At 34.3% G+C, this 26,111-nt stretch overlaps 2 protein-coding genes across 6 annotated transcripts in view; one reads left to right on the top strand and one right to left on the bottom strand.

The window, feature by feature from the left end:
* Nucleotides 1–2,744, top strand: part of LOC106075578 (NXPE family member 4-like) — a 30,620-nt gene extending 27,876 nt beyond the window's left edge. Inside the window, exon 14 of the mRNA XM_056016867.1 lies at nt 99–2,744. Within this exon, the coding sequence (XP_055872842.1) occupies nt 99–527 (429 nt within the window). The 3' untranslated portion in view covers nt 528–2,744. The remainder of the gene's footprint in view (nt 1–98) is intronic.
* A 137-nt stretch (nt 2,745–2,881) lies between these two features.
* Nucleotides 2,882–26,111, bottom strand: part of LOC106063264 (NXPE family member 3-like) — a 62,049-nt gene continuing 38,819 nt past the window's right edge. For 3 of the 5 annotated variants that reach the window (XM_056016864.1, XM_056016865.1, XM_056016863.1), the window contains 12 exons: nt 24,525–24,640; nt 23,294–23,399; nt 20,683–20,817; nt 20,036–20,268; nt 17,262–17,446; nt 16,041–16,223; nt 15,118–15,209; nt 12,373–12,422; nt 10,290–10,477; nt 8,054–8,143; nt 6,755–6,847; nt 2,885–5,170 (listed from right to left, as the gene is read on the bottom strand). In XM_056016864.1, the coding sequence (XP_055872839.1) occupies nt 4,745–5,170; nt 6,755–6,847; nt 8,054–8,143; nt 10,290–10,477; nt 12,373–12,422; nt 15,118–15,209; nt 16,041–16,223; nt 17,262–17,446; nt 20,036–20,268; nt 20,683–20,817; nt 23,294–23,399; nt 24,525–24,640 (1,897 nt within the window). In that variant the 3' untranslated portion in view covers nt 2,885–4,744. Of the gene's footprint in view, nt 5,171–6,754; nt 6,848–8,053; nt 8,144–10,289; nt 10,478–12,372; nt 12,423–15,117; nt 15,210–16,040; nt 16,224–17,261; nt 17,447–20,035; nt 20,269–20,682; nt 20,818–23,293; nt 23,400–24,524; nt 24,641–26,111 lie in introns of all 5 variants that reach the window. The other 2 variants (XM_056016862.1, XM_056016861.1) reach the window with 2 other exon arrangements.

Below are 26,111 nucleotides of genomic sequence, written 5' to 3'. Positions count from 1 at the left end.
GATGGTGTGGATTGAAAAGTGGGAAAAAGACACATAAAGAACAATATAAGCTCTTCTTCGGAAACTTAACTGACACAATTTCTCTGTCATTTTTTCAGAAAGAAGAAGTAAACCCTGAAGTGCTTTATTCAGAGGCCAGACTGCTCGACTCTCTTCCCAAACATGGACGATACGTCGTTCACCTCCACACGTTTCTGCACCTGACTCCCTTTCATTTCTCAATCCTAGACCATCGCCTGCGAGTCACGCGGGAAGCCATTCAACGTCTGCTGGACAGGAACCCTCACGTGATCATCGTCTACCAATCAGCGCACAGCGCCTACGACAGACGGCCGGGGAACTACCACAAGCTGGGCGTCTTCTTGGTCGAGCTCCAGAGGAGTATCCTTAGGGGACTTGGAGATAGGGTGATGTTTTCATTCACCTGGCCGATGACGGTAGCGGTCGCCAACGATGACGAACATCCGCCTATTTCCAACCAATTTGCAAAATATTACCTGGGATATATATGTGGCCGTTTAAAGTAATAGGTACACTCTAAATGGCATATGTAAATACAGTAATTAAAATATTTTGTAACATAATTAAATTAAAATATTTTTTTTTTACATTATTTGGCAAGCGTGGTCTAGAGGCTAAGTACGCTTTATCTTGGCTTGTCTTGGCTACCTAGAAGGGGGCTCGAGGTTCGGACACCCGACTCAGGCAGAGTTGTGTTTACTAAGCGCCTAAAAGCAGCAAGGAAAACTTACTCCCAGATACCCCCCCCCCAACTGGTCCACACATGAGATTGGACCATAGCTCTCTGAGCATGCTATAAGCATGAAAGTAGCGCTATATAAAAGCGAAAATTATTATTAAAATTATTATTATTATTAATTATGAAAGTGAGCAAAAAATAAAGTTACAATGTGCAAGTGATGCTGTCCACACGGGGCCTGGAGTCAGGACCGGCCTAAGGCCGATCGCTCCGGATTCAACCCCGCGCCTAGCAGCGGCCCCGCAATTTACATTAATCATATCACTATCAGTCATGGCTCATAGATGCTTTTAAAGATGAAGGACCAAAAGGGTTAACATATTTCGTCTAACGTACGATTGATGTAAATTTAATGAACTCACTGGCGCAAATTGCATTTGAGTTGCTTCCTATGCCTGTTTTATAACATATGCTGATATTAATAGTAATAGTTTTTATTGTAAAAAAAAATTGAAGAGAACTTCGCGAGTATCCATTTAATTGGGCCCCTCAATTCGTAAGGCCGGACCTGCATCGAGTGTTGCGCCTGTAACTACCGTCTAGCTCTCGAATTACCGGTTTTTGTGTTAAAAGACCATGCCCGTCGTCAAGATTTATTAGATTAGAGCAGTTTACAATAGAACGTCTTACTGTAAAAGGAGCGGTGGCTGAGTGGTGAAGCGCTTGGCGTCCGAACCGAGGGGTCACGGGTTGAAATCCTGGTCAAAAATTGGATTATTTAAATTCGGGATCTTTGTGGATACCTGACACTAGTTGGGAAAAAATGAAGGCAGTTGGTCGTTGTGTTGGGTACATGGCACCCTCGTTAGCCGTTTGGCCACAGAAACAGTTGACCTTCCACTTCTAGTGTATCAGGTGAAGTCTTATTGAAAGTTGTACAATCAACAGTGGAATGTGAATGAATAAAAATTAGCTCTTTGTCAGTAGAGCCCAGTTGAAACATAAGAAGAACATTAACTTATCTGCCCCTTAGATCGTAAGCTCTGAAAGGGAAACTATACTGTTACAGTCGGCAAGACTTGTTGGCTTCGAGCAGGGGTTCTCAAACCTGTGAGTCGCGACCCCCTAGGGGGTCGAATGACGATTTGCCAGGGGTCGCCTAAGACCATCGAAAAAATGGATTGTTTTTGTCTATTCTTCTATTGCAATGTGTGTGTGCGGAGGGGGGTCGAGGCAGAGTGGGGGATTGTAAAAAGAGGTTGAGAACCGCTGGCTTAGAGGCACCTTACAATAGAGCGGCCGTAATGTACAAGTTGGCATCACTAAAAAGTTGAAATGGAATTCGCATGACACAATCAAGGATGTTTTATGAGGTTTGAGAAATTACAAGTCTCTCTTCAAAATAAACATTGCGACAGTTCGTTACGATGCGTAGGGTGTGTCTATGTTGTGGCGGCTTTGCGGCAGAAATTCAACACAATACCGAGGCTATCAAATAGTTCGATAGTGAATTAGGAAGCTGAATAAAAGTCAAGAGATAATTTGTAGGACTATTTTTCATCTGATCTTATAGATTACAGATGTTAGTTCAAAAAAAAAAAAATTACTTCCTACACATTTCATGTGTTAATCTAGTCATGCTTGTTAATAAATGACTTAAACTCTGCTAAGTTGTTGATTTTCCTGGCTGATTCAGGCAACGCATTCCATTCTCTAATGTCACTAGAGAAGAAGGAGCACTTGTACGAATTGGTTCTAATGTATTGTAATGTATTTTTTTATTATTAATAATAATAGAATTCTTTATTGTCCATATGGAAATTTGTCTTACAATTTGTGCATTACACCAAACAAAACATTATAACAATAAAAATAAAAAGTACATTCACACCAGACTCACTCATATGTGAAAAGTATATATCAGATTGTTTCTATTTAATGATTTTATTGCCAGGGGAACAAATGAGTGTTTGTGTCTGTTTGTCTTTGCTATCGGAGTCTTGTATCACTTTAGTGATGGTAAAATTAAACAATCCTGACCCAAAGGGTGATTTTTCATTTTAGAATCTATTCACCTTTTTATTGATGTCTGTCTCAAACAGCTGCCTAAATGGAGTTTGTGTTTTTGCCAATGACTTTACCAGCAGCATTTAGGATTCTATAGAGTTTATTTTTATTTTTAATGCTCAGATTGCTATTCCAGGCAGTGATATTGAAACTTAAAATATTGCAGATATGAGCGTGATAAAACATAGCCAAGGCCTTTTCGCTAACATTAAACTAGGATAGTTTTCTTAGTAATCGTAATCTTTACTGCAAGTAACGTGGGGCTAGTAACTGAATGCCCTAAACTATAGTATAGGTTAAAACCCAGCTTTTGTGTCAATACAAATCTAATAATTAAATCTAGTTTGACAGGCAAGGGGAATTAATTTAAAATCCTAATAATATTATGTTTACTGCGCGTTGTTCCCCTTTGACAATCTAACAGCCCAACCAATTAAAGATGACCAAACAACTATTTTCATCTCCTGAATGGATAGATGCAAACATGTTGGATTACAGTTAGGAGGATTGAAAGAACTGATATAAAACTAATTTAGTGAAAATGTAGTTTATTACTACAGTTGATATTTCATTCAACAACTTTAAAAGAAGTCATGTACAAAAACAAAAAACAACAAAAACATAATGGCTAAAATAACAATTATTGTTTTCAATCGTTACAAAGTAAGTATAATAATATTAAGATGACACATATATATATGCCAGTGAAGTAGAAATAACTTTTCAACTTTTTATTAATAAAATAATATTTTTTACTTGCTCTTTGGGGGGGGGGGGGTATTTAGGAGCTGTGTCTGGCAGCTAAACATTTTCCAGTGAGGGTGTTGCCTCAATGTTACACAAGTGTACACACCTCACAGCCCAAAGACAATTGTCTCATCTAGCTAAAACTGTGATGGAAAGGCAACAGATGCCAATATTACTGACCTAGGAGTTTGTATTACCTCCCTTGTCTCATGGTATCATTTATCACAACCATAGAAGACTAGTTATTTGTCAGCATGCAATGTTACATTCTGGTCACAAACGTAGGACTAATTCATGTCACCAGTTCTGTCATGGAATCCACATATTGATGAAGCTATCAAAAATCAAACAAAGCATTATGGTTTATTAAAGGAAATTTCTATAAATCAAATAAGAACATAAAACTAAAATGTTATTTAACCTTGGTTAGGCCAATAATAGAATATGCATCCTCTGTTTGGGACTCAACTCAAGAAAACATTAAGAAACTGGAACAGACACAAAATAGAGCAGTGAGATTCATTACAAACGAATATTCACATTTGACTTAAGTAACACCTAGAAAGCCTTTAGGATAGAAGACTTAAAAGTAAAGTAGCAATTATACATAAAACTAAACCATAATATTCAAATACAAAAACTAAATTTAATAAATACTCAGACACAAAGATAAAGTCAGATTCCTCACTCCATATGCTAGGACAAATTTTTACAAAAGCTCCTTCTTCCCTAGTGCTATTAGAGCATGGAATGGGTTGCCCGAGCTAGCCAGGAAAACCAGTGACTTGGCAGAATTTAAGTCATTGGTTAACATGGTACCTTATTAAATACAGCGATATTAAAAGGCAAAGGTAACAAATCTATTTATGAAGTTCTATTACAGAACTCCAATGTCCGTTATTGAATAGCCAATACTTCAAATACTGTTCTCTTTTGAAATCCAGTTACCATTTCTTGGGTATAATGTAACCACATCTATATGGCTAGCCGATATAAAAAAAACTTGAAGAAACAAAACCAGAGCAGATCTGTATAACTCCCTTAAAGAAACAAAGCCATGTTAGGAACTAAATGGTCCTTACACTTTGAATCTTTGGATTCTTCTGCTCATGAGACTGTAGCTGCCATTACATTGAGATACATATTTTATTCCTAAGATTTGTTAAGGCACTACAAGCTGAGCAATAAGTCAACCAATCCTTCCATTTGTTCTCTCTTGTGAGAATTAATTCAGACGCGTTGGCACACTGAGCCAAAATACAAATCTGTGAACATTTCTGAAAACTGTGGATGTCCTTCACTGTTGGCCATAGCCACAGTCATTGGCCAGGTATTCACAAACATAACTCTCTCCCCAAGATCTTTGAGTAGACTTTTTTGCATTTCCAGAAGAAAAACGCCCATCTTATGTTTGTTCATTGGAGTCCTGTCGTAGGCGCTGTGAGCCGATTGGTACACTATAATCACCTGAGGGTTTCTGGCTAAGACCCGCTTCACAGCTTGTCGGACAAGTTTGAGGTGATGTTCGGATAGTGATAAATGGAAAGGTACCATGTGCAGGAAGTTGTGGATATAGACGATGTACTTCCCAACATTAGGAATAGAATCCAATATGGTTACTTCAGAATAGAGAACTTCATTTTTTAACGACTCTTCCTATAAATAAAAACAAATAAAACACATTAAAACTTTTGTGGATAAATAAAGTTTGATCAAATAAGTTGAATTATGTTAGTAAATCTCCAGTAAATATTAAAATTTACATCATTGTCAGGGAGAGTTATGGCGAGAATGTTACTTTAATATTTTGGTATGATTGTTATATCCCCTTGTTATGAATGCAAAGTGTTGCACGTGTTATGGACTGAATGATTTAGTCTTCGTTGAATGTGCGAGAGAGTGTGTTAGTTAGTGAGGTCTTGCTCCCGGTCCAAGAAGTTTGGACGTTTACTTCCTGGACTGGTGTTTGTTTAGTAATATTAATATTTATTGTGCATTATTTGAGCTATACTGGATATTAAAATGTCATTGTTATATTCTTGGAGATCTGGAGTTGGAGTGGATGTGTATTAAGTATAATTGTTCTTAGTTGTTGAAGAATTTAAGAATCAAGTAATATTTGTTCATATAAGTGAAACTCTTAGTGAGCCAAGTCAAGAAACACAAGAACAACAAGAGACAAGCCTACATAAAATAGACCCCTGAATTAAAATTAGAATAAAAAATAACAATCTAAAAGCACTCATAAGATTTGCTATAATTACACAAATCAACACTAATCTATTAATATTTCATTTGTAAGTTCTCAGATTTTTTAAACCTAAGACTTAAAAATGCATGACAGACTAAAATTAATATACGACCAAAAAGTTTGCGCTAATCCAGCAAATTTAACAAATAACATGTTTTACTTTTAAGGAACAATAATCTACATGAATAGCTTATGAAACCAGTGAGTTTGATCAACAAGCTAGGAAAACAAGTTGTTTGTTTTGTTTTACATGTTTCGGATGTTCCTTCAGAGTTGAAGATAGTTTACTTCCTAGTCCAAACCTCCGGCAGCACTACGGGGGATGGGAGCAGGCAGGGTTTGAACTCGGGACCATTGATAAATCCAAATGACAGTCCAGCGCACAAACAGCACGACCAGGCAGCCATCCACAATAGTTTACTTGAAACTTGTGTACTCGAGTTTAAGTTTGAAATGCTTCATTTTATCATACTAATGACTGACCATTGAAATTTATAATTATTCAATATATCCCTTCTCACATTTAACTAAATTTGGGATATACACAAATTTCATTATTTATTGTATGATACATTAGCCAACTATGGCAGAGTACACATAAAAAATAATACTATGTGTGTATCTTAATTCAATCCTTTCCTAAGCTCAAGAAACATTAAAATGGAAGATATGACTGCTTCATTATTTCCGAGGGTACATCACATTGATCAGAACATGCACAATTTACAAGCAAATGTTGTTTTTTTTACAGCACTGTATTTTGTTTTACCCTTAGCAATCTTAAAGTGTTTAAACTATTACTAGATAGTCAGGATGTTGATTTCCTATACGTCATTAAAACATTAATAATCCAGCTGGCTATAGATTAATCATACAAGTGTCTGACCTGAACATGATTCAAAACATTTATGTATTGTCAGTTTTTGTTAGTACTTCTTCAATGTGGACAAAAATCATTGCTTGATCTTAATAATGCAAATTTTGCTTACCTTTGATCCATAAAAAGGTAATTTGTGAGGATAGAACTGAATGGATATGTTGAATGTATTGTTTTCACACCTTAGTGGGGCATGCCAAGCAACCTACGGAAAAGACAAATTATAAGGTAAAGGCTTGAAGGATTATTATGTGGATAACATTTTATATAATGGTTCACAAAAGCAGATTCTTATTTGGCTGGCTTAAGGGAGAATAAGATGTTATTTGGCCAAACAGTTCCCAATCTGAAATAGCCTTAGGCCCAAGTATAAATCCCAGTGTTACAAGATTGTTATGTCACATTGTTTCAGTTCTTACAATGTAAATTTAGAATGTTCATCTTCAAAAAAGATTTTAGGACATAGGTCCAAGAGATCAGTTTCTGTGTTTAACAATGCTGTGTCCTATACTTTTGTAGTTAAATATCATTAATTTCAAGATGGCTGGGTTTTATCTCCCTTCCTGCTTTCTGAAACAAAATTAATTAATTACTGCTAATTGATTATTTCATTGGAAATTATTTTTTTTCTATTGATTTGTATATTGTGGTTGATTATGAATAATTATGATAATTTTCCAACTTGATCAGAGTTTGGGAAATGAGTTTAAAAATGTTACAAAATATAAAATGGCGGATAAATCCATGTATGCACCCACATCTCTCATTAATTATTAATTATTCCATTAATTTTTATAACAAACAAAATAATTAATTAGTAAGAATTAATGAATTAATTGATTAATCGTTTTAATTGATTCAGTTTTTGTTAGGTACAACAAATAATTGCACAAAGTTTCAACTTTATCCAAGAATAGGAAGTGGGAGAAAACTCATGTTCAAACTTTTGACCAGACAGACAGAGTGAGTTGATTTAAGCATTGTGTAAAAAAAAAATCTCTTTGCTCGTTTTGTAGAAATGAACATATTAAATCCTAGCCTAGACCTACTGTAGGTCAGGAGACAATGGCAGTATCTATTGTTCCAACCCGGCACAATCCTGCTGATGACCCCTTAACAAAGACCAAGTAAAAAAAAACGAGCAATCTGTTTCCTAATTATGGAAATGACTAAATTTTAGGAAGAAAGTGTTTAGAAAGTTATTGTTTTTGTTTCGACTTGCGGATGACCCTTCATAATCAAAATTATGACATCCTAGCCCAAACCTCAGGATGGTAGTGGGCAGGGTTCAAACCCAAGGCCATAGAGACAACAGTGTACTGCACATACCACACAACAAGGCAATCACCCAAATTATAAAGTAACAATAATTTAACAACTGGGTTATTATTAAACAAAAAAAACAACATACCGATGTCATTTTAATTTTTTCAACACAAGGTACCATTTTGATGATGTTGGTGTACTGTGCTCTACCATTGGAGTCCCCTACAAGTATCATCTGCAACAAGGAAAATAATATTTATTAAGGATAAGCTTTATTTACAGTAAGCACATAATAATTTATCAATTACTTTTCTGATAATGATGTACGTTGATCTTAAATTGATATATTAAGAGATAGGATTGAGTTTGTTTAATAAGAGATGAAAGAGAGACATTGAGAGAATATGATGTAATGATGACTGACACATTGTCTTTTCCCATTTGAATGTGAAGCAGGTTATAAAAAATTACTCTGGACTTCTAGGATAAAATGATAACTTAAATATTAGTAAAACAAAAAGTAAAGTTTCCCTTTTCAGATCTTGTGATCTATGGGGCAGATGATGTTAAGGTTTCTATGGCTAACGGTTAACAAACAGGGTGTTATGTGGCCAGCACAATGACCAACCGTCTTTACTTTCCCCAACTTAAGTCAGGTACCCATTAGAGTTGGGGGGACTAAAGGGCACCCTAAAAATCCCAAAATTCAAAATCCCAGTCTTAACCTAGATTCAAGCCCAGGACCCTAGGTTCAGAAGCCGAGCGTTTAACCACTCGGCCACTACGGCCCCCAACTTAGTTATTAATTACCTTAAACACAATGCACAATCCAATCTTTAAAAGATGTTGCTCCAATATAAAGTAAACATGTATTGTAAGAACTGAATTTACTAGCATAGGATCCTCAAATTAGCTTACCACTAGAATCATTTTTCTTATTATAACACCATCACCTTAATAGAACAACTCACTAGTACAGATTTTTTTTTAGGACTTTTTAAGTTCAGTTCTAAGTTTTTTTTGTTTACCAATGGGTTATTTCTGGAGCTTAACAGATGAGGCCCTAATAGAAGAACCAAACTGAAGATCAACTAATGCACTACTCTAACTGGCATAGAAGAAAGCAGCTGGCAGGAGATAGCCCCTGAAGATACAGATGGAGATTTTTCATGATGGTCCTGCAAAACACAATTGAGACCTCAAAAAAAAAAAGCCCTTACTGAAGAGAGATGCAGTCGACAAAAAATAAAACTAAAATAGACCATCAGCATACCACAGCTTTGTCTACATCAAAAGTGGCAAAGTAGGTCACAATTGGGTTTCCTTGTCACATGAAACAATACAGTCATTCTTAATCTTCAGAAAGACAATTCATATATATATATAAAATAAATCAAAGGCTAATGAACATAACAACTTATTACTTGTAACCAGTAAAAGAAATTGTGATTTTTCTTATAACTTACATTTTCAAAAGGTCAAAAAATTAATTGTATATGTTTTCAGGTTCACCAACACAATACTGGACTCAATCCATTGCTTTTGTTTTATACTGCTGGTCACAGCTTAACTATATTCCCACAGAGTTGAAAGACAAAAGAATTTTAAAGTAGAAACTTAACTGAAAAGCTTTTTACCTATCTTACAAGCTGAGTGGTTAAGTGATTGACTTCAGCACATGCATCCTGGGTTCAAATCTCGATGAAAACTGGGATTTTAAATTTCGGGATTTTTAAAATGCCTCTGAGTCCACCTAACTCTGACTTCTGTTGGGGAAAGTAAAGGAGGTTGGTCACTGTGCTGGCCACATGACACCCTGCTCTTTAACAGTTGGCTAGAGATACAAATTACCTTAACATCATCTGAGCTATAGATCGAAAGGTCTGAAAGGGGGAACTTTTTTTTTTCAAGAAATTATTTGTTTTGTCTGGATAAACATACAGATAACTATGTATATTTATTTTCTTATTGATTTGAAGTGTTTATGATGCACTTATTATTATTTCCTTAATTCAAATTGGAACTATTATTTTCTAATGATTTTTTTTTTAATTTGTCTATATTCTGATTATACTGTCACTGATTTAATGATTAGAGGAAATTCTACATGAATTAAGATTGTCTTTGCTTTGGTCAGGAATATTCATTGTTTCCTGTCATTTATTTCACCATTAAAAATTTTATACCTAGTACCACCTTTACTGATACCTAGTGCTACCTTTATTGATACCTAGTGCTACCTTTATTGATACCTAGTGCTACCTTTATTGATACCTAGTGCTACTTTTTATATATGTGACATTCATGCATCTTTCATTGTCTCAGCATTAAGTTTCACTTTAGTACTTACATATCAGAGGAAGTAAAAAATCATTACTAACCATAGTATTTGATAAACATTTTAAAAGAAATTCTAAATCAACATTAGGCAGTTCACAATTCAATGGCCTCCACTTTCCTTTGTAAAAAAATCCATCAGAATTTCTTTCCTCAAACGTCATGGCCAAACTTCGTTGATTACATTTCTCTTGAGGTGGAGGCAATACTTTAGCTGCATTAGAGGCGTCTGCTGGAAGCGTTTAGATGGCAGAAGTATAATATAATATTAATATTGCACATTGAAATAAAAACCAATATAAGATACTTTTCATTATTCTTAATGCATACAATATAAGCTATTTAATCAATACATCCAATGTACACCCCAATCTGTGATGTTTACCTATCTCTTCTGCCTAGGCACAGTGACTTTCTTATCTGAGCAGCTCAATATATGTTACAGTTGTTTGCATACTTTCCATCAAAAGTGAAAAAATCCATCAAAAGTGAAACAATCTATCAAAAGTGAAACAATCTATCAAAAGTGAAATAATCTATCAAATCAAGTGCAATAGTTGTAAAGTGAGTGGAGCTGAATGATGGCAAATGAATATTCACATTTGATCAAGAGTAAGACACCAATATCACAATCAATCAATTCAGAGACACTTCAGGACAGAAGACAAAAAACTTAAGATAACAATAATACATCAAGCACTGAACCCTAACTTACAAATACAAAAACAAAAACTAATAAAATACTCAAAAAGACACAAAGATAAAGGCACATTTCTTATTCCAAATGCTAAAATAAATTCATACAAGTGCTCCTTCTTCCTTAATGTCAATAGAGCATGAGATGAGGAAAACCAATGTCTTTAAAAATGTATGTCTCTTATTGATATGCAGGACTAAATTAATACATGGATATGCGTAGAACATAATTATCTACTTTTTTAAAGAAACATCTGTATTTTATAAGGTAAGATTCTGAGCCCAGCTGATATTCAATTATGATGTTCTGAGACCTAATTTTAACTCAAAGTTTGAAAGAGTAAAAGTGATTGGTCAATATCAGGACCACACCATCATTCTTAAATGTTAAGGATGGTGACAAGCTTCATAGCCATATTTCTAGATTTTCTTCGGACACATTTTTAGATAGATATATTATAAGAACAATTGATCAGTGCCATTTAATTCCTATAAAATTGATACATTTAAACAAAACCATTTATGAAGATTTAAAGTCAATTAAAAACATAATGACAGAAACACTAGAAAACAAAGCAAAAAGCCAATAAGTTGTAATTTGTAGACATTTATTAATGTGTAAAGCCAAAAGATCAATGAGACTTATGTTAGCATTTAATTCCAAGACGCAACTGAACTCTAGGCAAGAAAATCAAAAGTGAAATCAAAGAGTCAACAGAATATGATTGATAATTGGTTAATCAAGAGAGCTCTAGGTCAACCTTCCTTAAGAATGTAAGATTGACATGAAGCTCTTTAAGAATGGCATCAATTATTGGGAGAAAAAAGGTGCATGGAGGCAAGGTTAAAGGAGGAGGTGCTGGATCACAAGTGGTGGATCACAGGTGCTGGATCACAGGTGCTGGATCACAAGTGGTGGACACCCCAGAATCAGGAAAAATGAAAGAAAAAACACCAGTGTATGGCAATTATAAATGCTTAACCTGTGATTGGCCTCTTTAGACACAGAAGAAATGGCAAAAAAAAAGAAAAAGATTAACTCTTGAGATGTAAAATGTCACCAATTTGAGAACTTAGCAGTGAGGTCAAATAATCCCATACAGAACTCATAACATTTATTTATAATGATGTGATTTACACTAGTTTTTGAAAAAAAAACAATTTCCTTTATATCAGGTAAACAAAATTACCGACCAACATTAATTTCTGGTGCTATCATACAACACATATAAATACAAACAATAGAAAACTAGATGAGCTGGTTTTACTTTGAGGTTAAGAGACTAGAAATTAAAATGAATTTTGATACTATGTTGAGACTTTGTCTGAGGTTGTGTGAGTCTGATGAAGAAGTACTTCTTTCAGCCCTATGCTCCACTGGGAGTCAAAAAGAGTAAGTAAGTAAATTAGTTTTAAATTTAAGACATTTACCTGGTACAACCTTGATTGTTATATTGTTAGGTATAAGAAATGGCCTCTGTCTGTGAAAAAAAAATAGGACAAGATAATTATTACTCTTTCGTTAACAAAATAAAATCAGTTGGCTTTTACAAGAAAAGTAATATTTGCAAATGTATGCAAATGTCCTTTAAGTTATGAAGTAATTTTAGAATATAGCTCTAGCCTAATTTTTAGCCTAAGTTGGCTTCTACAAGACAAGAAATATTTACAAGCTTATGTAAAATTCACGAAGCATAGTGAATGAATGGTAAAATCATTGCCTTCCGAAATGGGGGTCCTGGGTTTGAATCCTGGTGAAGACTGTGATTTTTAATTTCAGGATTTGTAGGGCACCTATTGAGTCCACCCAGCTCTAATGGGTGCCTGACATTAGTTGGAGAAAGGTAAAGGCAGTTGGTCATTGTGCTGGCCACATGACACCCTCGTTAACTGTAAGTCACATTTACATCATCATCCCTAAAGATCAAATATCAAACATTTTTTTTTAAATGTCCCTTCATATGTGAAGTAAATGTATACAGTAGTTTTGACAAGCTGGTGATGAACACAAGCAAGTAAAAATGTTTTCAAAATGTTGTGCACTCTTAGGACCATGACTGGAGATGAATGCTCAAAGAAAACAACAAAGTTTTGCCCAAGTGTGGAGCTGATGAACAAGTTATACGTTCTGTGATTGTGATGTCCTGTGAATAAACATCTGTCTTGTTGAGTTGCCTCCCCTAAGTTTATTATATTCAATAATGTCTCTACGTGGTCTTGGTTTGGAATAAATACACTATTATGTTCAAAATATTTATGTAACTTGTAATCGTCAGTGGGGTTATGAATATTGGTACAACATCAACAACCAAATAGATGATAAGAAAATATGAGTACTATAGTGAACATTTTTCAGACGCTACAAAATGAACACATTTATTACCTAGCCAATTATAGCTAATTTTTTAAAATATGACTACTAACAAATTTGATAACACAAACAAATAATTTGTATGTGACCTGTAGTCTTTTTTGACAGATATAAGAAACTAACAATGTACTAAGTAAATTGGATAACTTTCTTTTAAACTAACTGGAGAAGATAATTATATTAAAATGGACCAAAGGCCTGGAGAAAAGTCCTTCTTAGAGAAATTTTAAGTATTTCCCAAACAGTTTTCAAGAGTTGCTATATATATATATATATATATATATATATATATATATATATATATATATATATATATATATATATATATATATATATATGCACAACATCTGAATAAAAACAAAACTCATTATGAAAAAAAAAAAAAAACTAATTGAAAAATAGCAATCAAGACTAAAAATTGCAAAAGCAAAATTTATGACATATATTTCTGTTGCAGTAGGGTTTTATGAGTAGGCCTTCATGATATGATCTGCTACTCTTTGCATTAGAGCTGAGAGGCTTCAGGGTTTTTTTCCTGACAATTAGGGTCAGCATGTGTCATCACAATTTTAGAACAATTACAGATTTGACAATGTCTCCAGACACTGAAAGTTGTATATTTCTTCCATACTTATTCATAGTGGGATAAAATAATTAAATTAATATTTGATGTATGCACAGAAATCATCTATTTCTCACCATTGATAATTTGTTCAAATATATTCATTGTTCTTAACTTATCCTATCTTATATTATACAGAAATTACTTTTAAAAAAAAAAATTTAATGTCCTATGATTGTTAATCTAATCAGCATGTTAATCAATGACTTAAACTCTGCCAAGTCATTGGTTTTCCAGGCAGATTTAGGCAAATTATTCCAAGCTCTAATAGCATTACAGACCAAGGAGTATTTGTACAAATTTGTCATCTTTGTGTCTTTTTAAGTATTTTATCAAGTTTTGTTTTTGTATTTGAAGATTATGGTTCAGTGTTTTATGCTAATTTACTTTGAAGTCTTCTATCCTGAAGGCTTTCTAAATTTAGTGATTTTACTAAAGGTGTTACTCTAATCAAATGTGAATATTTGTTTGTTATGTATCTCACTGCTCTATTTTGTTATAATTTCTTTATGTTTTCTTGAGTTGAGGGGTCCCAAACAGAGGAGGCATATTCTGTTATTGGCCTAGCCAAGGTTAAATAACATTTTAGTTTTATGTTTTGTAAAAATTTCTTTTAAAGAGCCCTAATGCTTTGATATTTGTTGATATCTGTGGCATTTTACGTCTCGAGAGACGATCTTTTCCCTTTGCAACTTCTTGTGTGACTAAAGAGGACAATCATTGATACACAGCTGCAATTGCAGGTTGGGCATATATAATCACCAGGCACTGTTGCATTTTCACCCTACTTTCTGCTTATGTTGTGTATGACATCTGAAATCCTTGACCCTTCCTTTATGCTCTTTTGTTGATATAAAAGTGTCATATTTTACATATATATATATTTTTATATTCTTGTAGGAATTCTAGTTTTCTGATGTTTTTTTTTAACCTAATTAAAATCCTGCAATTAAAATTAACTTACAAATCTGTTTTGGGCTTAGATCTAGTAGATCTCTGATCTGAGACCTCCTGAACACTTGCTTTGGTTGAATAAGGAAAATAAAACTACAGAAAAAAAAAAAAGCAAATAAAGCTAAACTTTTGTCACAGAAGGTTCTTGTCTGCTCTCAAGTGCATCATGGGAATTTCACTAATAATGTCTAAGAAACAAACATAAGTTAAGTCTACAACTACAGCTCACGTTTCTGTCATGTTCAGCAACTTCTCCTCAGCTTCTGTCAGGGGGAGATAGCTAGGCAAATTTAATTTTGTCACAGAGACAAAATGTGAACACTGAAAAGTAGAATAAATATAACAAAAATTTAAGCTAGACATTTACTGGATAAATATGAACATATTTCATGTTAGAAATTTACTGGATAAGTATGAATATATTTTAAGTTAGACGTTTACAGGATAAATATGAACATATTTTAAGTTAGACATTTACTGGATAAATATGAATATATTTCATGTAAGACATTTACTTGTTAAATATGAACCTATTCTCTATTAGATACTTTGTGAGTGCGGAATAATCCAATGTTGGTCTCCATAAATGCATTAATGTTCAACTAGACAAGACCTATAGTTCATGTTAACATTTCCTTTACCCTCCTCAAACAATTCATGATTATAAATCTCAGAAAACATCTTTAAAAAAATATTGATAACTAAGCAATTAACCAATTTCTTTCTATTATCACATAATAATGTAATACATTAATACAACAAAATATATGAAAATAAAAATGCTGGAAGGACTACAAGCTTAAATTTAACTTCGGAATTTTAAATATTCCTATCAGGGAGACTACTTTTGTTTGTTCAGATTTGATTTCATTTATGAAAAAGTTAACTATTAAAAAAATTATGGTAAATTATGGACAAAATATATCGTACACAGCAAGATAGATAACTGAACTTAAGATATGTTGAGTTTAAAAGCAACACAAACATGCAAAAAGAAATCCACCTCTTCTTTTATCATTAATCATAGCATCAATAGATAAGCCAAACCAGCCAATCTGAAGTGGGACACATAATCCCCATAGACACCAGTTGCCTTTATTGGTATCAATGGACAAAATGTAGAATATCATTCACTTGATTGGGTTTACTTACATTGAGATAATCCCTTTTCACAGGACGTCCACAGAACCAAGGAAAACCATTAATGGCAGTAAAGTTACACATCTCATCCTGGGAATACTCAGGAAGGCTTGGGAATGGGGAGCAAGGGGTGGCCTCAGAAGCAGTCCCAGATATAAAGTTTCCAACAAAGGAATGTGTCGTCTTGAACACACGCTGTTGATTAAAAAAAAAAAAAACATGTTCTTATATTTCTGCTCACAATACTCCTTAATCATTGCCATCTTTGTCTTAATAACAATCTTTTTCCCTGTTCAATCACATTAATCTTTGTTTTGGGGTATTGGAAACATTTAGTTGTTTTTTTTTAATTACTTTTGTAAAGCACACCCTTTTATGCTTGTATTATGCTAAGTGTGATATGGTCTAATCTCTTATGTGAACCAGTGGGGTTTCTGGGAGAAGGTTTCCGTGAAGTATACATCTCAGCTCAAGTTTACTAACTTAACTCCCCTTGATATGTAGCCAAGCAGTCTATGTTTGTTTTATTCAAACTGATGAGTTTTTCACACAGCGTAGCACTGGATGACTTCCAGTAACAGCTGTAAAAGAACTAAGTAAACTAGTTGAGACAGCTTCTTAGTCATGTGCTGTGGTGGCTGAGTAGTACAAGTGCTTGGCTTCTGAACTGAAGGGTCACAGGTTTAAAGCTCAGTAAAGACTAGGATTTTTTTATTCTGGATTTTTAGGATGCCGCTAAGTTCACCCAACTGGTCACATGACACCATGGTAAACTGACAAGAGGCATAGAAACAAATGAGCTATAAATCACTTGCCCTCTAGATCACAAGGCCTGAATGGAGCACTTTACTACTTTACTTTAATATTCATGTGGTATGCACACCATACTGTCCTTATGGTGCCTCAGAGTTTAAACCCTGCTCGCTGCCATCCCTATGGAAGGCCTGAGCTAGGAAGTAAAAAAAAGTATATGCAGATGATGTAAAGGTCATCTGTTTCTGTGGCCGATGGTTAAAAAGTGTGTCATGTGGCCAGCACAAGAACCAACCGCCTTTACTTTCCCCAACTAATGTCTGGTACCCACTAGAGCTGGGTGGACTCAGAGGCGCCTAAAGATCCTGAAATAAAAAAATCCCAGTCTTCACCAGGATTCGAACCCAGGACTAAAGCTAGGAAGTAATAATTTTAAATTTTGAAGGAAAACGAAGAAGACTTGAGAAGCACTTCCTCTACCTGTATATAACACATCGTTCTGAATAGTTCTCTATGATGAGCAATAGCCGCATTGACCTTGACACTTCCGCTCCACGGCAGCAAGGTCACAGCTGTGTATGTGCCATCCGAGTTGTCAGTGACATCAGCAGCGATGGCGGCTTTCAGGTCCTTACTCACCAACCAGACTTCGATTTTATCTCCTCCTGTAAAATTAGAAATGAGATCAGGATTTTTTAAAAAATATTTTCAAACATCATTTCTCAATGTTGGTATTCCCTACTGGACTTCATCGAAGGTATTTTTAAAGAGATTATAATATGTTTATCTCATTATATTTGCTTGAAAACGGGAGTATGATGGAGTAGAGGCTTGGATGTAGAGCAAAGGCAGGTTTTGGTGGGAAAGAGTTTTGTCGTTGGAGATTAGGTTTAAGAAACTAAAGTGATCTTTCTTTAAAGAGACTTTTTATGACTTGTCTTATTTATTTATTTGTGGGGATATGTACATTTGAAGTGAATCACAATAGAGGCTTTTATTACAATACCTCTATTCAACTTGTAACTTTGTGGAAACTTATGAGTGGAAAGAACTTGGACACAGATCTCAAAAATGGCAATAATAATTTTCCTAGAAATTGGATAGTTTATGTAAATTGCTTAGAAAAGAATTACTAGCTTGTTGGCCACCTGGTAAAACTTTACTTTGACTGTCTTAATTTTATAAATTTAAATTTGGCTAGAGAAAAAGAAAATATTTATCTTGGATGGACCATACATCTTTGGGTATTTCCACATTCCTTGAAGAAGAGTTTAATAAATTAATGTTCAGGAAAATTGTGTGCATTATCTTTTAAGTCTAGATCTACAGACCTGTCATTGGAATATTATAAAGTGTATAGGGGCTTATTCACTTAACCAGGATTCTTTCTCAGCCGGAAAAGGTGGCAATGGGGTGAGGAAAAAAAAATCTGAAATTCATTAGTTCTAAAGAGAAAAACAAATGCTCTATAAGTTGTTTAAAAGAAGTATTGTTGTTTGCTTTTTATATTTTTAATGATTTTCTTGTTTTAACCAGTCATTGTAAAAAACTGACCTACTTTGGAGTTAGCTTTTTTGTTTTACAGGTTTTTAAAGTTCTATTCAATGAATCATTTTTTCTATTTTATAGGTTTTTAAAATACAGTGCATCTAATATTTTATTTCAGTAGTTTGGGTGAATATGGATTGCCCTTCTAAACTATGTCAGGTAAATATTAACAATAAGAGCCACATTTACAAACAGGGTCATGTAAGGCATAGAATTTCACTAACTGTTATAATCAATCAGATTAGGGTTAACTTAATTTTATAGCTTAATAATATTTTAAATATTAATCCATCATGGAAAATAAAAATGAATCTAGAAATTAAACAGTCTCAAGCTTTTAATATTGAAATTCTATTTTTAAAGTTTCCTTAAAAAATTATTTATGTTCTGTGAGTGTCGAGGTATTGGACTTCAAAACAAATAGATTATTGGATAGGAAGCTCAAAATTCATTTCTAAAACAATGTCTATCAAGCTTCTTATGCCTAGGATGGAAAGTTGGTACTCCACTACTGTCTTCAAGTACATCAAGGTAGATGTGTCTTCAAGTACATCAAGGTAGATGTGTCTTCAAGTACATCAAGGTAGATGTGTCTTCAAGTACATCAAGGTAGATGTGTCTTCAAGTACATCAAGGTAGATGTGTCTTCAAGTACATCAAGGTAGATGTGTCTTCAAGTACATCAAGGTAGATGTGTCTTCAAGTACATCAAGGTAGATGTGTCTTCAAGTACATCAAGGTAGATGTGTCTTCAAGTACATCAAGGTAGATGTGTCTTCAAGTACATCAAGGAAGATGTGTCTTCAAGTACATCAAGGTAGATAAGTCTTCAAGTACATCAAGGTAGATGTGTCTTCAAGTACATCAAGGTAGATGTGTCTTCAAGTACATCAAGGTAGATGTGTCTTCAAGTACATTAAGGTAGATGTGTCTTCAAGTACATCAAGGTAGATGTGTCTTCAAGTACATCAAGGTAGATGTGTCTTCAAGTACATCAAGGTAGATGTGTCTTCAAGTACATCAAGGTAGATGTGTCTTATCTAGAACTATGAACTTCATACCAGGACCAGTAATTAAGTCATTGTAAACATACTATATTATGTTTTCCCTTTATCAATATTTTTTTTAATTATAAAAGGGAAAGTTGTTAATTAAATGGAAACATTGTGATATTTTTTCTTATCATTCTAGGTGCATTTCAGGAGTAAGCACATTCTTGCATTCCAAATAGTTTCTTTTTTTTTGTCATATATTTTTTTCTGTTTCCTTTTTTTTTAAGCATAAAGCAAAGTGTTATATCATCTTTTATCTGTCCCTTGACTTTCATTGTAGCGGTGCTGTGACAGTTCACGTCACCAAGTCCCTCCCCTTTTCCCGGTCCGCAGCTGTTCTAAACAGGATATCAAGAGAGAGGCCGGTCCATTCTTTTATGTTACCCAGCCAGCTGGGGCATGATCAATGCTGCTAAAACTAAACCAAGCTAGAATTGTAAAGATGGAGGATGATTTTATATACCAAATACCAAAGTTGTTTTTTATTGAGGAAACAAAACTGGAACCCTATAAAATAAAACCTAATACTCAAGAACTTTAATTCTCCGACTCTCAAGTATAAGCATGTGGACTTTTTTAAAATTGTGACCACCTATTTCCTTTTTAAACACCATTGACTAAAAAAAAAGGTTCTTGAAGTAATACTAAACTTACCCAAAGTTCTATGTTCCTTGCGGCCGTTGAAAAGAACAATGTTGAGCTTGATCCTACTGCCAAGTGAGTACACACCATCTTTCATAGATTCTATTGATATTGTAGAGTGATTTGCCCAGGCAATATCTTCCAGATTCTGCAAGTAAGGGGATGATAAGTAATCCTTCTCCCAAGAAAAAAGATCTGCACTTGGAGCTGGTCTCATTAGTTCATCATAAAAGTAAGCACAGCACCTTAAAGACAAACGAACAAGTTTTGAGCTTTAGTCATTTAGAAAGCCTTCAGGATAGAAGACTCAAAAGTAAAGTAGCAATTATACATAAAACACTGAACCATAATCTTCAAATACAAAACAATATCTAATAAAATACTCAGAAAGACACAAAGATAAAGGCACATTCCTCGTTTCATATACTAGGACAAATTTGCTCCTTCTTCCCTATTGCTATTAGAGACTGGGTTGTTTGAGCTAGCCAGGAAAACCAGTGACTTGGCAGAATTTAAGTCATTGGTTAACATGCATGACTAAATGCCTGATGTGTAGGACGTAATCATCTTCTTATTTGAAATAACATTTGTTTTTTATAAGATAAGAAAATAAGTGTCTCAATTATGTCAATAGCAGTTGAAAATAGTCCTATACTTACGATGATGCCAAGTTCATGCGGTTAAAATCATCTACATTAGTCTTAGCAGACTTTGAGTGGGACTTCCAGACGAATGAAAAGTTGCTGTGAACCAACTTGCATTCACTGTTGACACGAACAGACACAGACTTGCACCTGGAAAGAAATGGTTGTTACTATGTGGAGCACGTGTCAAGATAACTAAATGATACTCTTTTATTTGTGTTTGATCCTAGATTGATTAATAAGTACAACAAAGAAATTGATTTAAAAAAAATTCAAGCATTCGATCAGTAAATGGTACAATAGCCAGTACATTTGTACTGCTCTTGACTTTCAAGTAATCAGATTGTTTATTGTTTCCCATATTGCAAGTAGCTCTTCAGAGTTGAAGATTATTTGATCCTATCTAAACATTCCACAAGTTGGCGGGGATGATGATGGGCAGGGTTTGAACCTTTGACTGTTGAGTTGGAAGTCCACATGACCAGTACATAATAATAATGATAATATGAAGCTTATGTGATGCAATGATCCATTGTCAATTTTAAAAAATAAAATCTTTAGATCATATACATGAGAGCTTCATTAATGTATAGTGTTATTTTTATTCAAAGAATATATATTGTTTATTAAACTTTAAAACCTTAGCTGTGAAATAAACTGAAGTTTTTTTTTAAGCTCTTCAGATTATTATACATTATACATGAAACTTTAATGGCATAATAAAGATATTCCTTGAGGAACAAGTCTTGAGATTTTAATCTACTAACAACTATCACAATTTCTCTTGATCAATAACCAATCAATAATACACTTGTGAGAGGTCAGTACGGTATTTAAACAGAAACATATACAGTTGTAAGCAATAATCTTTTATGACCAAAATACAATGATCAGAAAACAATGACCTACATGGAAAAAAAGCATCCAACCAGCATACAAGAAAAGAGTTTTAATACTAATGTTGGATATTTTTTTTTCTAAGAATGTCAAAAGTTATTAATGAAATGTTTCCATAAACAGATTTGATATAATGAATGATGTAGGTTAGCTGAGCTTTAAAATATGTAGTTTTTATGACTTCCAAAACATATAATTTTTATAGATCTATGTATGACATGAAGTTTTCAGAGCTCCAAGATATGAAATTTACTGAGCTCCAGGATATGGAGCTTCATGATATATGTTCAAAAATTCTTGAATAAAACTGACAGGGTGGAAGAACTGATTGTTTGTCTTATAAGTTTCAGATGCTCCTTCAGAAATGAAGTGTTTGTTACATCCTTGTCACATAGCACATAACACTCAACCAGGCAGCCATCCAGCAAAAAAAACATTCCAGCAAAACAAATATTTTTGACTGAACTTAGCATAAAATACAAAAAGGTTTCCACAAAAACATATTGTTCTTTACCTCACTCTTTAAGCAACATTATTTTTTTACAAGAGTGTGATTTGATTTGATTTGATTTTTGATTTGAGGCACATCGGCACAATTTAGGCCATGTCATGCCTGCAGTCCCTTAAGGACTACTCTCTCTCTAAACAACAAGGGCCAGATTCTATACAGTCATATCATTAAAATCAAGGTCTATTCACAGTTAAAATAGTAAAGGTAGTAAAAATTTAAATATTTGGTAAAAATCTAATGTAAATAGTGCATGTTCACAAATTCATAAATCAGATCTTCGTAGATAGCCCCACTTCCCGAATAAAGCCCAGTACCTTCCCAGGGTCGACATTATCAAATAGTGTATTTAAATTAGTGGCTCTAAAATATTTCGCCCTGACATCCTGGTATCTGGGGCAATCAACGAGGATATGTTCCACGGTGAGGCGAGAGTCACAGTACTCACAAAGTGGGGGCTCCTCTCTCTTCAGTACAAAAGAGTGCGTGATGTAGGTGTGGCCAATCCTAAGTCTGGACATGGTTGTGCTACCACGCCTTGTCAGACCCTTAGATGTGGGCCGCCACCTGACATCCGCCACAATCTGCCTGAGTTTACTGTGAGTCTCAGTCTCCCATCGGTTCTGCCACTCTCGATAGGTGGCAGAGGCAATACTTTGTCTCAGGTCCGAGTAGGGAATTTGGGTTCCTGACACCGCATGATTTAGGGCTCTCTTTGCTTCTCTGTCTGCGGCTTCGTTTCCCTCAATGCCAACATGGGAGGGGACCCAGATGAAGGTGACATCCCTACGGTCGGCTGTTATTTGGTCCAACAGCTTCAGGCTCTTATGTACCAATGGGATGTCAGTCTTCATCCGCCCCAAAGCTTGCAATGCAGATTTAGAGTCGGAGCAGATTATAAATTTCCTCCTTTCTGATGCTTTTACGGCCATAAGTGCAAGCAATATTGCGTGCAATTTGGCCGTAAAGATGGAGCAGCCATTGGGGAGTCTACGGGAGATTGTTCTGTTCCGAAAGGAGCAGGCACACGCGACCTTTCCCTCCATTTTGGATCCGTCTGTGTAGATGGTGTTACAAGAGTGTCAGAAGCTAGTTTATATAATCAAGTTTCATGAAAGGCTTTATTTTTAATCTAACTGCTGTCTAAAAAACAATGAAGGCATGGGTAATGCTGACTGGGTTCGGAATTTATTCAGGCTTAATATCCTAATATAAATGTACCTGTTATATTTCTCTTGTAATTCGCCGAGTGTAATGCTGGTACTTTGCAAAGAGGGCCATGTTTTATCTACCTCCACCCATGTTTTATCAATTTCCTTTGTTGCTTCTAAAAAATAAATGTTAAAACATAAATAAGAAACATTGGATCTACATTTCAATATGATAAGATGATAAGCTCATGAACAAAATGCTGGGCACTGAACTCCAGAAAAGGTCAAATTAAATCTAAAAGTTTTATAGACATAAACTTAATTTTCCAATGATGATTCTAGCAATAGTTTAATGTTTCAAATGTTTCAAATATAACTTTAAAAAGTATATTGACATGACATTTATAATTTCCCTTTTAAATAATAATCCAATATGATTTTAATGGTAGGTTTATGAATGCTAATATAAAGAACAGGTGTGATGGTGAATAATTGCTGTATACATTAATGTTGTAAGCTCTCACTACACACAAAATGCATACAACGATAACTCAATGGATAAACAACACTGTTTCTTGAATATCTACAAGGTTACGTCTCATGATGGGGAAAATGTCATCCATTTTGTCTAGAGCCAGAAAAGATAACTAAGCTAGCTTACATTACCACTATCATGTCACTTCCTTAAACTTCCTTTTATGTAATACAGAACTTTTTGTTTCGAGATTTTCTTCTTCACAAAACATCTGAGGGAACCTCGACATCTACAAAGTTAATGTACATACCAGACTACATTTATATCTACTTAGTAAATGTACATACCAGGGAACTTTAACATCTACTTAGTAAATCTACATACCAGGGAACATTAACATTTACTTAGTAAATCTACATACTAAGTAACCCTTGTTTACACAGAGCAGAGACATAACATTTGAAGAACAAAGCCTTTAAAAGCTTCTTACTTATATTACGTACAAAACATATAAAATGTTTGACATGTTTCGGATGTTCCTTCAGAGTTGAAGATAGTTTACTTCCTAGTCCAAACCTCACGCAGGACGACGGGGGATGGGAGCAGGCAGGGTTTGAACCCTCGACCGTCGATAAATCCGAACAACAGTCCAGCGCGCAAACCGCACAACCAGGCAGCCATCCCGACCAGGCAGCCATTAATGATTCATTAACACACAGACACATAAAAATAAAAAAAAATACATTAAAAAATTTGAACAACTAGAAAGCTTTTAAAAGAAACAGAAGAAAAGAAAGAATTCAAAGACTCATTCTATGTGACATACCTTTGTCTATGTTCTGAATATGATAAGTGTTAATCCTTTCTTTATAGAGCACTGGTTGGTTCAGAACAGTGAGGTACACCAGGGAAGGATTTCTTAAATCGGCAATATTTATATACCTGAAACAAAGGACCACCAAATATAAACAATAAAGTCACACACCAGAATAAAAGTTATTTTGTATTAGGATATTAAATTGTACAAGAAAGACAACTTGTTACAAGGATAATGAAGATATACATCAAGGCCACAGCTTAAAAAAAGCATTTAGATCTTACTTTGTCAACATCAGCAAGCTGAATACAGATATTTCCTTATCAACCTCCAAAAGCTGCTTTAATATCTTTACCTATCAATCTACGCAAGATGCATATAGATCTTTCCCTATCTAGCTTTGCAAACTGCTTTCAGATATTTTTTTATAAACCTCTGCAAGCTGTATATGCTCTGTAAAGCTGCATAAAACCTATCAACATCCATAAACTGCATCCGTGTCTTCTCCTAGCAACCTCAGCTACCTGCCAACAGCAATCAGGTCGTGCCCAAACCACCTCCCCCCTGTTCTCTCCATGTTAGACAATAATATTTAAAAAGAAACACTGCAAAGTCTATTTTTATAAATGCTAATGTCGCAGGCAAAAAAAGTCATTGTGCTGTACCTTATTGTACTTTGGTGAATTTTGTGAATACAGAGAGTGAAAGTCTAAATAGTGAACATGAGTTGGGTAAGTAAGGTCATCTGAGAGATCAAGAGTTTAGTTAGTTGAAGCAGAGTTGAGTTAGTGAAATGACTTGATCAAGTTAAGTCTCAAGTACAGTTGGTGAAATGACTTAATCAAGTCTCAAGTACAGTTGGTGAAATGACTTGATCAAGTTTCAAAAACAGTTAGTGAAATGACTTGATCTAGTTTCAAAAACAGTTAAGTGAAATGACTTGATCAAGTCTCAAGAACAGTTAGTGAAATGACTTGATCAAGTCTCAAGAACAGTTGGTAAAATGACTTGATCAAGTCTCAAGAACAGTTGGTAAAATGACTTGATCAAGTCTCAAGAACAGTTGGTAAAATGACTTGATCAAGTTTCAAGAACAGTTAGTGAAATGACTTGATCAAGTCTCAAGAACAGTTGGTGAAATGACTTGATCAAGTTAAGTAGGTGTAGAGCTAGTTAGTCAATCGTTGTAGCAAGTTATTTTATGATCAAATCAGAAGTGATGTAACAAATATGTAAATTCTTTATAAGCTGATAAAATAAGTTTTGTGAAGTCAAGTCGTGACATTAGTGATCTGACCATATTACAAGAGAAGTTGAAAAGTTAACGCAGCATATAGATTACATATTTGTGATTAAAACAAGTTAGTAAAAGTGATCTGTCATTCTGTGTAAGTAAATTATAAATATCTTCATGGAAGTTGGATTTAGATCTACAAGATCCTATAATAATAATAATAGCAATAAGAATAATATTAATCTTTTATATCCGTGAGGAAATTTTTTTTGCAATTGTGCATTACAAAAAACAATACATAATTTGAGAAAACTTTTGTACGATAGCACACATGATATACATTCATACCCATTTGTATTTAC

The sequence above is a fragment of the Biomphalaria glabrata genome, chromosome 18, assembly GCF_947242115.1.
Source record: "Biomphalaria glabrata chromosome 18, xgBioGlab47.1, whole genome shotgun sequence".
NCBI lineage: Eukaryota > Metazoa > Mollusca > Gastropoda > Planorbidae > Biomphalaria > Biomphalaria glabrata.
The sequence above is the reverse complement of the archived record's forward strand: the minus strand, read 5'-3'. Positions and strand labels throughout refer to the sequence as shown.